General features: G+C 38.9%; 2 protein-coding genes across 2 annotated transcripts; both read left to right on the top strand.

The window, feature by feature from the left end:
• Positions 1-2,587: 2,587 nt before the first annotated feature.
• CBG15971 lies at positions 2,588-6,336 on the top strand (the record flags this gene model as incomplete). The annotated part of the gene is made up of 9 exons (XM_045238924.1): positions 2,588-2,607; positions 2,658-2,709; positions 4,637-4,707; positions 4,753-4,963; positions 5,011-5,276; positions 5,324-5,426; positions 5,473-5,586; positions 5,635-5,868; positions 6,169-6,336. 9 exons carry the CDS (start codon positions 2,588-2,590, stop codon positions 6,334-6,336), a joined length of 1,239 nt encoding a protein of 412 aa, XP_045095954.1.
• A 4,916-nt stretch (positions 6,337-11,252) lies between these two features.
• Positions 11,253-13,357, top strand: CBG15972 (the record flags this gene model as incomplete). Its single annotated transcript, XM_002643317.2, has 8 exons — positions 11,253-11,284; positions 11,332-11,434; positions 11,763-11,954; positions 11,997-12,265; positions 12,548-12,650; positions 12,703-12,816; positions 12,864-13,112; positions 13,214-13,357. 8 exons carry the CDS (start codon positions 11,253-11,255, stop codon positions 13,355-13,357), a joined length of 1,206 nt encoding a protein of 401 aa, XP_002643363.2.
• Positions 13,358-13,655: the final 298 nt, after the last annotated feature.

Raw genomic sequence — 13,655 nt, 5'->3', positions numbered from 1 at the left:
CAAGTAAAAATCGACCCATTAAAACAAATCAACCCAATTTGTCACGCGATTCCTGGCAAACCTAGGAAATCCTTTCAAATAATGGGCTACAATGTTTGAAACACAAACCGTTTGCCACTTTTAGGAGAAAAAAGTGCAGCTGTACTAAAAAAAGGACAAAAAAGAAGAAACAATGAAGAACAGAAATGGGATGTATCTCTTTTGTGAGAGAGGGGGGAGGGGGTAGGGGTGTTGATTTTTTGTAATGATAATAAATGATTGCCATTCGCGATTTATGATTTTTCACAGCCTTTTGTGATGTCTTGATAGTTGTTAAGGTTCAATTATATCGTGTTTATTCAAAAAGGGGAAACAGTAGATTTTTGGATTTTTTTGAAGTTACGGTATGCATTTTTTTGACGATGGCTATGGGGCCAATTTCATTTAAAATATTGGAAGGCTACCGTAGCTCAGCGACGCTGTACCTTCAACACTGGGTCCACGAGTTTAACTTCTTGACAACCTCAAGCAACTGTTTATTTACTTTCCTTGTTTTCTCCTTTTTTCCCCTCCATCCTTCATCACTCGAGCTTCTCCAAAAACGGTATGGGTACCCTCGACAACCGTCCTTTCTTTTTACCTTGTATCTTCTTCATTTTTGGCTGCCGCTGCTGCACTTCCCCGTTCTTTTTATACTTTTCATCACCAATAATTTTGCGAAAAAGTAAAATTGTTGGTTGAAGAGAAGCAACCACACCTTCTCAGCTCTATATGTTGCTTCAAAAAGTCACGGTGCCCACCGCTTTCTTGTTGCAAAATATGTCCTTTTTCGGAGAACGGCAGAAACTATCCTCGAGATTGTTGATCACACTTTTAGCTGCCACGGGGCCAACCATTTCTCTTTTTGTTCTCTTTTTTTCCGTTCATGAACCAATAGGGGACACTGTTTTCTGCTATCTCTCATCTTTTTTGCCACATCAGTCGCTGATTGGAATGCAAACGGTTATCGTTTGGGCAATTAGGAGAGAATGGTTTCGGTGAAAAGTGACTATCATTCATTTTTTGAAAGGAATTTTTTAAGTGAAAGGAGAGAAGTGATAAGTTAGAAAGTTTAGTGTTCTTCGAGTGGGATGGCATTCCATGAGAAGATACAGTACCGACAAAAGGTCGTCATCTTTTGTACAGTACGACCGATTACTGAACTTCACTCTTTATCTCTCATTATTATCAGAAATTTTAAGATTTAAGCTTTTTCTACAGAAATATCGTCTAAATGATAGAAACTGTATTTTCGGATTCTATTCCACTTTTTTTTTAACTTTTAGTTTTTTTCAAAAACGACTTTATAAATTCGTCCCTTGTTCAGTTTTTTTCGAAGAATCAACAATGTGAAATTTTCTGAAACTTCACATCTAATTCTAAGAATTCTAAACAAACTAATAAATCTTAGCTTCATAAATTTTCGGAAACCTGATCAGAATTTTTTATGCTATGATCTTTAGACTCCCTCTTCCGACCAACGGCTAGTTGCTTTGTTGGCACAGATTAAAGTTGGTGGACCCAAAAATATATTCTCAAATTCTCGAAGAAGCTCAAGGAATTGAACGTAGAACCAGCGAAAATGCCGGACCGCAACTCTAAATTTTTTAGAAAATACAGTACTCTTTAAATAAATGCTCTTTTAATTTGAACTATTATCCAATTCATATTATCTTTAAGCTAATTTCGATACGGTTGATTTCGAATTTCCTTGTCATTTTTTCCAATTAAGATAACCGACTTAAAAACAAAGACATTCGATTTCGTGTCAACTGTAAAAGGGTTTTAAGTCATTATCCACAGTCATTATCCCATTATCCACATAAATAAAATATCCAAAAACTGTATTTTAAAATCGAATACTTAAAAACAGTTCCAGTACCCTCTCTTCTCATGTTTTCATGGTTTATTTGTTTTTCTCCCTTCTCAGTTTTCCCCAAAAGTTCAAAAACCGGTAAATTTGTAATTTGTCTAAAAGAGTTATGACTCCAATTCCAAACAAACTAACAAATTTTAATATCTTGTTAGCTTCATAAATCTCCTACCTTCTTCCCTTGTGTTACAATATCTATACCCTCTTACTTCGAAACATCGATTTTTTTTCTTTTTGTTGCCACATATCACAGCTTCTGCATTTGCATATCAATAGGCACAGAGACCGACCAACACAAAAAAGTATCATAACTAACAAAGGGATAGTTTCATCGAATTAATACTTGGCTCTTTGAATACAGTTCTTTTCAACTGTTCCTTTTTTCTTATCTTTCTTCTTCTCTATAGAACGCTAGACTTTTGATACTTCAGAGGAAATTAATTTTTTGAGTTTTCAGGTAGAACCTATCCTGTAATTTTCGAAGAACAGAACAACTTGCTCTTTTCCTAACCCCACAATTATGCAAAACTTAAGGAAACATTTTTATAACTTCCTCTCTTGTTAAGATTTTTTTCCCTCCCTTTCGTGGTGTACTACGTTTTTCTGTGCTTAAAAATAGCTTCACAAACTACTATCTTAATTTTCTATGCAGGTAATCTAGACACCAGCCAAACGAGAATGATGTTCCTAAGAGATATGGGAACACTTCGAGACATGTGAGTTCGATAAAAACAAAGAAGATTTAATTTTGAATTTCATATTCCAGGATAAATGCCTTGCCAGGAAGATTCAGCTTCCGACATAGAACACGGAATACTGTACAAAAACAGGCGGAAACATCAGACGATTCAGGATTCTCGTCTAGTAGTCAAATCAGCCTTCCAACGGCCCCCATCACAAAATTCCAGAAGGCTAGTTTCCTGTTTTTTACATTACCGTGAAATCTGTATTAGAAGGGGGGTTTCTGCGAAATTACAAAGTTTCAGAAATGTTTTTTCACCGAAAATATTCGAAAATCATGTTTTTTTCAAATTTTGGAGAGACCTTCTATTTTTCAAGCCCCTTTCGGGAGGCCCATCTGTTAGAGGGGTCTTCTAATACAAGTTTTAAGATACTTTCCAATCACGTGGGCCACCGGACCCATTTTTCAAGTAGTCCTTTCAAAAATTACCTAGCCATGAGTGGCCTTGGGGATACCGAGCGGTGCCGGGTCCTTTTATCTATCTTTTCCTGGTGCGACGACTTCTCCACTCGAGACTCGCGAAAGTCTGGAGAGGACACAGATTAATAGGATTCAAATACCATTTCGCCTTTCATTCGAATATTTTTTCTCATAGCCGCTCCTACCTAAAATAAGAAGCTTTAATGCGTCTTCTCTGTATTCCAAAGGTGAGTACTGTGAAAAGGGTCCAGGGATTTTCCAGATAAACGGTTTAGAAGGCATAGTGGTCAATTCTTGACTTTCATAGCTTGTTCGAAAGAACAGAAGTCAGGCTAGGCAAATTTAGGCTTGGTAAGTTAGATCAGGCTAGTTTAATTAGGCTCAGTACATTGGACTGGGCAATTAGAGGTCGAATACATTTATTATTTTCTTTTATACATTCCATTTTCCTTTTTTTTCACCATCAAGAGTCAATTTTTGTATGACTTTCTGTTGACTCATTCCCCGGATCCGCAGATATCGTCTAGTGGGTAACTGTAACAGTTGTTTGCGCCGTGTGTCTGTTCTTCGTGGCGGTGACCCACTCACTGGACTATGCCTTCTCCCGGATCCGCAGATATTTTCTAGTAGGGGTACTGTAACAGTTGTTAACGCCGTGTGTCTATTTTTCGTGGCGGGACCCACTCACTGGACTGTGTGCGCCGCATATATTCAAGATCCATGAGGAAATTTTGACTAGCTGCCTCTCATTTTCCCCGCCTGACTGTTCTTGTATTGTCTGCTAAGAAAGCTGATTTTTCTGCGGATCAATGAAGTTCTTGTGCGTTCCTGTGAGTTTGCGGAAAAAAAGAAATCACTGTAGATTACTGTAACCCCTGTAAATTACTGTAGCCTCTGAAAACGTCCGAGATCCTAGGCGCGTAGTGGGAGCCGCATCCTATCAAATAACAACTCATGTTCAAATTTATCTTATAGTCTACATTCCGAGAAATATTAATTCTATTTGGGGCAGTGGACTTAAGCGTTTTGGGCGTAACGGAACTCTTTGCTCCTCTTTCAGTCTAGATCTATGGTTTGTTCAAAAATCTGTTTATTCGAGCTTTTCTCCCGTTTTTAATACAACACCTCCACCCAAAATTGACTGTTAAATTTGGCAAGTGTTTCTAAAAGGTTTGAGGGTAACACTTGTTTGTTCTGTGTGCGGGAAGGATCCAACGACGAGATGCATTCGGATGACACATAGTTGCGAGGTCTATGCAAAATTTTTCCTTTTGTTTTTCTGTACCAGTTGTCTCTTCTTCTCTCTCGATTGACCGGTCATATTGACTATAAGCTGATTTTCTATTAAAAATGCCATCTATACCTTATCTAATGCCTTTTATTCCGAGTGTAAAGAAAAAAATTACTGTAGAATGTTTCATTTAGGGCGAAGCTTCTAAGCATTCATCTAGCTGACGTGGTTTTTGATGGATTTAAAGAGAAATCCCAAGATATGCTCTAGATAGTTCAATCAACTCTAATCACTAGCATATTTTAAAACTAACTAAGGTGTCGGATTAAGAGTTCATAATTTTATTTTTCAGTTCAAGCTCTCGTTTCGTCGCAAGAAGAATAAGAAAAAGAACAACGAAGCTTATGAGCAAACTGAGCCAGAGTGAGCTTTATAACCGCTTTGACCAAAAATATAACCAAATTTTAGACTTCTGAGTTACTCCGTGCTGACCGACGAAGAGCTTACTGCCGAGATCATCGAGCTCAAAACTCTTTCCGATGAACTGGGCGCACGTTCAAAAGATGGATATGGTCCAGTTTTCAATATTGCCACCAAAGAGATTGAGAAGAGACTCACCCCACAGATTGTTGCCCTGATGCTGGAAAAGTTCTTCGCGCCCAGTTTCCGTTTACCATCGGTAAGAAAATTTTCGATGAAGCCAGAAACTTGTATGAAAATTTCTAGGGAATCAACAATCCGTCCAAAGAGTGCTTTGCCATCGCCACGATGCAAGCTCTCATTGCTTGCCCGCCCTTCATTGATTTTGTAAAGAATGGATTGAGCTATTTGGGAAATGAGAAACCCTCTGACCGCTTTCTCAAAATCCACCATGCAGTTCGTTCTTTGGTGGCTAAAATTCAGGCCGGGTGGTCGTTGATCTACTGCACCGAACTATTAGATCTTCTCGGATTCGCAAGAAAGACGGAAGAGTGTGCCGAGTCTTTCTATAGGTAAGTGTATTCTAGGAAAGCTAAAGTTAATGTTTTTAATTTTTCAGGGCATTGTATGACGCATATCTCTACAAAGCGTTCGCCAGCCCCAAGGAGATCAAGCACTGGAAATGCCTTCACTGCGGTCATGTGAAAGTGATGGAAGACAATGTAAGCTATTCAGCCAACTGATGAATTTGGAACTGTATGATTTTAGCATGCTCGTCTTCAGTTGGCTCCAATCAAAGGAAAAGATGCCACAACCAACATCAAGATGATGGTGCAATACAAACGTGGACAAGAAAAATTGGAGTTGCGCTGTACCCAATGCGTATGTTCCAAAGAAATAGTTTTCAATTTTCATTTCTCCGTTTTTCAGGATCAGATGAGAGTGGGAACCCTATTCACGACCTGTGTGCTTTCCAACATCATGATGATCTCCGCTGACCTACTGCGAAAAACCACCCTCTTCGCTGACTTCGAGGACACGGTGGACATGAGATATTTGGAGGAAACCCCAGGAACCAGTGAGTGGATCAGAGGAGGAGTTGTGCACTTCGAAGTGACCCGGCTCACCAAAGGGCACTATGTGGCTGCGATCAACAAAGGAAGAGTAAGTTTTTTAATGCCGTCTTTAAAGTTCTCCCTAATATGGGTCTTCTGTGCTCAGAGAGCAGCCCAAAGTGACGCCCGGATTCCCAAGATTTCCAATTTGGCGCAGTTTGAACCTGTGCGACAGTACATCCCATCGCGTCGAGACCCGCTACCATTTTTGAAGTTTCTACCGTGCCCAATTATAAATCATGGGAATCCTGGCTTCACTTGGACTGCTATCTGGGACCAGAAATCTCAGATTTGGGGAACTTTGGAAGCAATAAAATAGAAAATCGTTTCTAAAAAGTATATTTTTCAGCAACTGTACTTGATGAACGACGGAAAATCGGGCAGCCTTGTCCGGGATCTCAAAGTGGTGTCAGATGGGCATGGGGATCCTCGATTCGCCATTTATTGGCGCAAAAACTGGGAGACATGGAATAATGGAGCCGGATTGAACGAGGGATTCGAGGATGCTTCAGAATAGGCGCAAAAATGAATTTCGCTATCGACTTGCTGTACATATAAATGCCACTGCCTTCTATCACTGTACTTTCTTCATTTTCCCTCCAAGCAATCCTCAATTTCCCTCATTTCTGTACTTTGTCACACACGCTCTTCTTCTCATTTACAGAAAAAACAGTATTCCTAGGCCCATTTTCAAACCACACCACCCCCATCCCACTCCGTTCTCCTCATTTTTAAAACAAAATTGTCCTTTTAGGCACATTCTCATCCTTCCTCCCATGCTTTTTTCATTCAATCGGTTGTATTTTTATCGGTATTCCCAAAATGGGTATTCCAGAAATCATCATTCAATTCCTGGTTCTCTTTTTTATGCAACTCGGTCCACCCTCCTTACTTTCCTGTCTTTTGGTGACTTCCCCCAAAAAGGTACATCATCTAGGTATAGAGGACCAAACCGTTATTATTGTCTTATAGAAATTCCATTTTCATCCAATAAATGTCAATTTCCGTATGAGACTCTTCTGACTTATTTCCCAGATCATTGTGACTCATTCCCCGGATCCGCAGATATTCTCTAGTGGGGTACTGTAACAGTTGTTTGCGCCGTGTGTCTGTTTTTCGTGGCGTGACTCAATCACTGGACTATGCGCCTCGCATATATTCAAGACCCATGATTCTCATTTTCCCTCATTTTCCCTCATTTTCCCTCCTTACTGTTTGTGTATCGCCCTCTGATATAGCCAATTTTTTGGCTGAGATGAGGAAAAAAAATACTGTAGACTACTGTAACACCTGTAGATTACAGTAGACTTTGAGAATGTCGGAGTATTTGGGAGCTTGAGTTTAAGGTTTTTCGTTTGTCTCTTATCTAACTTCAAAAATCATAATTCAACCCTAAAAAAATCCATCGCATTGTTTTACGTTCCATTTTTTAATGATTGGAAAATAGTTGTAATCTTTCAACTCATTCCCCAAACACTGCTCATTTTTCTGTACTTTGTCACACACTCCGTTCTCCTCATTTTTAAAACAAAATTGTCTTTTTAGGCACACTCTCATCCCTCCTCCCATGCTTTTCTTTTTCAATCGGTTGTAATTTTATCGGTATTCCCAAAAATGGGTATTCCAAAAGTCATCAAATTATTTTTCGGTTCTCTTTTCTTTTGTAACTTGGTCCCCCCATATTCCACACTTTCCCGCCAAAAAAACCCCATCAAACTTTTTGCTCCTTATTTTTCTCCAATTGTAAATAAAACACAGTAGTCTGCTTATAATAAATATGCAATTTAAAACTTTCTGATTTCCTCACTGATTTCACACCCCGGACATACATATACACTTGGCGCCTCTGATATGAGAAGGTGCTTCGAAATTGCTCTCCCTCGCCATTCCAATTTCAATAATTTTGGTCTCCCACCTCATTTCTCCTTCACATTCTCATCCTGCCTCTCAGATTTTTGCGGCTACGCGGTGGTTTTTTTTCTTCGTCATCTAGTTGCACTCCATCACCGTTCTCTTTTGACACAACCAATAAAATGAGTAATTGGTGAGGAAGAGAGAGAGAGAGAGCCGCGGCTTTTTGGGTCATCTCCACAGCGAGTCTTGATGTATCTTGGGTGGTGGACACACACATTGCATGCTTGGGCACGGTCCATATAGTCGGACTCATTGATGTTAACATTTATCTGTTTTTTATCTTCTCCACACCCTCTTCACGCTCCTCTCTCTCCTTTAATGATCATTAAAACTTGCATCAGCTCTGTCTTAGCAATCTATGCTCTTATTTTTTTCAATCGATTGAAGGTCCTGTAAGGTCTCCTGCTCTCTGAAATTCTTTCAAAAAATAATACTCTATTTCCTTTCTTTATAAGGTCCTGGATATACTTCTTCTTTGAATAATGGGAAAACGTTCAATCTCGGAATAGGAGGGAAGGAAAATGGGACGAGACGGAAATGCCTTCTCGCTTTTTTTTTGTTTCTTCTCGTCATTTATTTTTATTTTCGAAATGAGCTGTCCGATCTTCAATTTTTGGTTGATGGAAATGAGTTTTGGGAACTGAGATTTTTCAGAGCGCGTAATTTCTTGGGAATGGCAAAAAAGTGCATACTGTAAATGCTTAAATATAAGTCCACTTGGAGCTCAATTATCTCAGTTCTTGTGAAAGATATGAAAAATCTGTCAAATGATAAAATATTGGTGATATGAAGGTAAACAATTTTTCAGTTGACAACTTTTTATATCTTTTCAAGAAACCGAGATAATTGAGCTCGAACTTGACAGTGTTTGGGCCCTTCTGTTGCAGGTTCTACTCTGGAACATGATGCTAGGTAAATTAAAAGGTGGAAACGTATATTATGGTCTCCTCAACATTCCAGTTTCCTTTTTTTTTCTTCCATCAAAAGTCAGTTTTCTCATCAAATGCTGGTGACTCATTCCCCGGATCCGCAGATATTCTCTAGTGGGTGTACTGTAAGAGTTGTTTGCGCCGTGTGGACTAGACGCATATATTCGAGACCCATGCGGAAAGGCAAGATCTTTGTTGTTGTCTTTTCAACATTCCATGTTTCATTCTATTAAGAGTAAGTTTTTGTTCCACTTTCTTCTGGCTCATTTCCCTGTAAGAAACTCTCATTTTCCCTAATTTTCCCGCCTGACTATTCGTGTATTGTCTGCTGATATAGCCCCAATTTCTCTGCGAGTTTGGGGAGAAAAAGAGATGACTGTAGATTACTGTAACCTTTGCGGATATCGAAGTTCTAAGAAGATTGGTGTCCTAACTGCATCCTGTAGGGTTTCCGTTCAAGTTCTGCTTTTCATCTAGTCTGAATTGCTTAAAGATGATTGCTAAGGAGCCTATCAAAGTTTGGTGAAAGGGGACGCTCATGAGCACTGGGCTCAAACTCAGACATCCGAACTTAGGTATCTGCTAAACATTTTTTTCAAATAGATGTATAAATTGTGTAGGTCAATTAGAGGGTTGGAACGTATATTATGGTCTCCTCAACATTCCATTTTCCTTTTTCTTTCCTCCACCAAAATTCAATTTTGAATGACACCCTTCTGACTCATTCCCTAATCCTGCAGAAATTTCCTAAAGGATACTGTAAGAGTTGTTTAAGCCGTGTGTCTGTTTTTCGTGCCGTGACCCATTCACTGGACTGTGTGCGTCGCATATATTCAAGACCCATGTGAACATTTTGACTGTCTTAATCTCATTTTCCCTCTTTTTCCAGCCTGACTATTCGTGTATTGTCTGTTGATATAGCCTGATTTCTCTGCGTATCAATCCGTTTTCTGTGTGTTCCTGTGATTTTGGGGAAAAAAGATTACTGTAGATTACTGTATCCCCTTCAGATCACTGTAGCCTCTGAGAATATTGAAGTTTTTGAGAGTTAGTTATTGTAACCGCGTCCTGTCGAGTTCCTCTTCAGATTACCCATTTTTTAGTCTACATTTCTAGTTTTTTTAAACGTTCTTTACCACTCGGTTCAAACTTATCTAATTGATGAACTCCCTTTTCGAATGGACGAATTGGAATGGATGAATTGTAAAGTTACGGGTCTCCCTCCAAGCCCAGGGCCCAGGTGCTCAAAAATGTCGATTAAAACAAAAAAACGGATATAATTTTTTATAACAAATCGTTTTTGTATGAATCCATCGGGCGGACTCGGTCCAGGCCTCTAAAGAATTGGAAAAATGTCCGGTCTGGTCCGGCCCGTTACAAGTATTGTGCGTAAAAATCGTTTCAATTTAACTGCTCCTCCCATTTATAACCTCTACCCAAAATTGACTTTCAAGTTTGACAAGTGTTTCTAGAAGATTTGAGGGTAACACTTGTTTGTCCCGTGTGCGGGAAGGATTCAACGACAAGATGCATAGGATAACGCATAGTTGTGAGGTCTATGCGAAATTTTCTTTTTGTTTTTTTTGCTTTCTCTGCGTATCACTGCCTTTCTTGTGTGTTCCTGTGAGTTTGGGGAGAAAAAATTACTGTAGATTACTGTAGCACCTATTGGTTACTGTAGCCTCTGAGAATGTTGGATGCTTATAATACACGTATTGGGTTGCGTGCTCGTTGAGCTCAGTTATCTGGGTGTTTGTAAGAAATATGAAAAATCTGTCAACTGATAAAATATTTATCATAATATACTTAATATTTTATCAGTTGACAGATTTTTGATATTTTCCACAGGAACGGAGATAATTAAATTTAACGTTTACGGCTTAGGTGCGCTTCTATTTGAGGAAATACGATTAAATATATATGCATTGCTAGGTAGTATGTGACTAAGTACCTTATTGTTTCTTGTTACTAAACTTGTCCTATAGCTAGCTATCTAAATCTTACAATAGTCCATTTGTGTCTCAATTTGTATCTTTCTCCATTTGTGCATCTGGCCCATTCGTTTTGAAAAAACAATTCTTTGACAGGTGCATCCCTCAAATGTCACACATTTCCTTTTTTCCTATTCTAAAATCTACAAAGAAAGAGAACGAAGCAATTTTACTGGTTTTTAGAGAGAAGATTCATACTTTATAAATAGATTTTGGTCCTTGTGCTTTGTCCTAAAAACTAAGACAACGTCAAAAACTTTAGTGCCTACTTTTTATTGAGATTTTTATGATTTTCCAATTTTTCGTTTTCTTTTTGAATTCTCTTCTCAACTACCTTTTTTGGTGAAATCCGAAGAATTTGTTGAACACATTTTTTGAGTTTTGGCTTTTCTCTATACAAGCATATTTGTAGTTTTCTGACAAGATTGGATTTCTAGACATTGAAATTTTCGTAGGATTACTAAGGATTTTATAGTTGCTAGGATTTTATAGTATTCTTAAGGATTTTATAGTTGCTGCACTTTTTTCGACTTGCACTTATACCGAAAATCAATTCTTTACGTTTCAGATAATTGAAAATCCCTTTTATTGAGTGAATAATGTCATTGCTTGCGAGATTCAGAGCATTTCTGTAAGTTTTAGTCACGTACTATAGCTTTTTATGGCGGTACTTTGTAGCAGAAGACTCCGATTGCGAAGACGGCGTCGTCAAGAGGAGCAGAGATTGTCGGCCGACTCTGGAATCGGTTCGGCAGAGCCAAGTGGATCTGGACCGCAAAGAGTGAGTTTGAAGCTTTGAAATTTTATCAGCTTTCGACATTTTAGTGCTCAGAAACTGAAAAATACCTATTACGTTGCCAACGGATACTTCCATTTTGAGCGCATTCATCTCAGATCCTTTGAAAGCTAACAAAAAATGGTCAACTGATAAATTGTTTTTCATAATATTACCTCCATTCTAACGGTTGGCAAGATTTTGATACCTTTCACAGAAATCGAGTTAATTGAGCTCAAAGTTCGAGTACAAGGTGATGTTCTAATTGAGAATATTCGACGAAATTCGACTTTATTTTACACTCCTGAAATAAGCCAAATTTGTATTTTTCTAGAGATCCATCAGTGAAACCCATGCGGATATTCAAGCCATTCTGCGTACACTTCACGGAGGCTTGCCGGCGTATCAGGGTGGATACGGTGAGTATCACATGCAACTGGAGGACTACGTCGGAACACACTTCACATCAGAACTCATTTCTGAGATTCTGCAAAACTTCGAGGTTACAATACTGGACATTCCAACGGTAAATCCATATGGGTTGAAAATCTATATAAACTATTTCCAGCCCATGATGAATCCAAACATGGAATGTTTCTGCATTTCATCGCTACAAGTGCTCTTCGCGTGTCCACCATTCGTCGAGTTCGTCAGAACAAATGGGCTGGACACTGTTGTCCAAAATGAAAATGATCCAGTCATTCGTCAAGCTCAAATTGATCGAGCCGTGAAATCGATTTTTGCACAGTACTTGGTCGGATCCCCCATCATTCACTGCACGCCGCTTCTTCATCTTGTTACCAACGTGAATGAACAGGATGCTGAGGAGTTCTTCCAGTGAGTATAGTTTCAAAACATTCCTAATCTTAAAGGAATTTTATTTCTAAAAACAAGATTTAATGCTGTCTACAGTACCTGATAAAAACTATATGATGTATTAACTTTGCAGTCTTGGAAAGAAAATCATTCAAAACGCTTGAAAATTCCAGAGCACACTGAACCAAATCATAGCTTAATTTTTGTAATTTACGATTCTTAGTACGAATCGATCAAAGCGAGCTTTGGGTTTATGAGTGGCAGACTCTCATTTTAGTGCTAATTTTTACATCTGATTTCCAGAACACTTCATGGCTTATACTGCTCGGAGAGCTTGCCACTGCCGAAGCAGATAACTCTATGGACTTGCGATTCATGCAACTCCGTCACTATCTCGGATCCGGAGGTATCACACAATTTTCAATCAGTCTCAATTTTTCTTTTTTTTTTCATTACAGCCGTCCATCTTCAACCTTCCAACGCGACTCCCTGGCCAGGACCGTACGAATATGATGAATCTGGTTTTCCATAAGACCGGATTTGAAACAGAAAAAAGGATCTGCAAGTTCTGTGTAAGAATATCGCAATCTTAACTGAAATATACGAAAACATGTTGCAGAAAGACTTCAGTGATGGTTTCGTCCACACAAAGTATTGTTTTTCCAATATTCTTCGTGTCTACGGTCATACGGATGGAAGCCATGCGGAGTTTGAAGAAGTAGTGGACTTGACGGAGCTCGACAACACTGGAGAGCCGAGCATGTGGCAGCTGGCCGGTACTGTTTACTACAGGAGTTTCGGAAATGCTAGCTCAGACAACAGGCGCTCCTGCGACGGACATTATACAGCCGTCGTCCATCACAAAAATGTAAGATACTTTGAATTTTTATTAAAAATAATATTGACATTGAGTATCACCATTGAAACATTTCTTGCCAAATTTTTTCCTAAAAGCAACAACATTTTCAGCGCCGGGTTCTCATGGACGATGGAAAAAGACCAATGGTAGTTCCCGCCGACTCTGATGTCCCATATTTTTACGGGGAGCCATATTATGCTGTGTATTATAAAATGAACTGGATGGAAAGTCAAGGAGGAGGCCAGAATCAATAAGCTGCTATAGAATCGATTTTTTCAAATTTTCTTTCAACATATCGTGTAAATTTCATCCCGTTTCACTTTCGAGAATTAGTTTGAACCACACCTAAACTTTGAATCCATTCTCATAAACGATATACCTCACTTGAACTGATCCCAAACGGATCCCAAACGGATTACTTACATTTGCCTATTGTATGGATCACTTCTTAATCAAGATTTTCTCTATTTCCCGTGAAACCCATTTCTCGATTTCATACTTTCATCCCGATTTCATTTCCCCTTGATCCCGTTAATTCTAAAATTCGATTAC

This window comes from Caenorhabditis briggsae (assembly GCF_000004555.2).
Source record: "Caenorhabditis briggsae complete genome, chrX, whole genome shotgun sequence".
Lineage (NCBI taxonomy): Eukaryota > Metazoa > Nematoda > Chromadorea > Rhabditida > Rhabditidae > Caenorhabditis > Caenorhabditis briggsae.
This window is presented reverse-complemented; position numbering and strand designations above follow the sequence as displayed.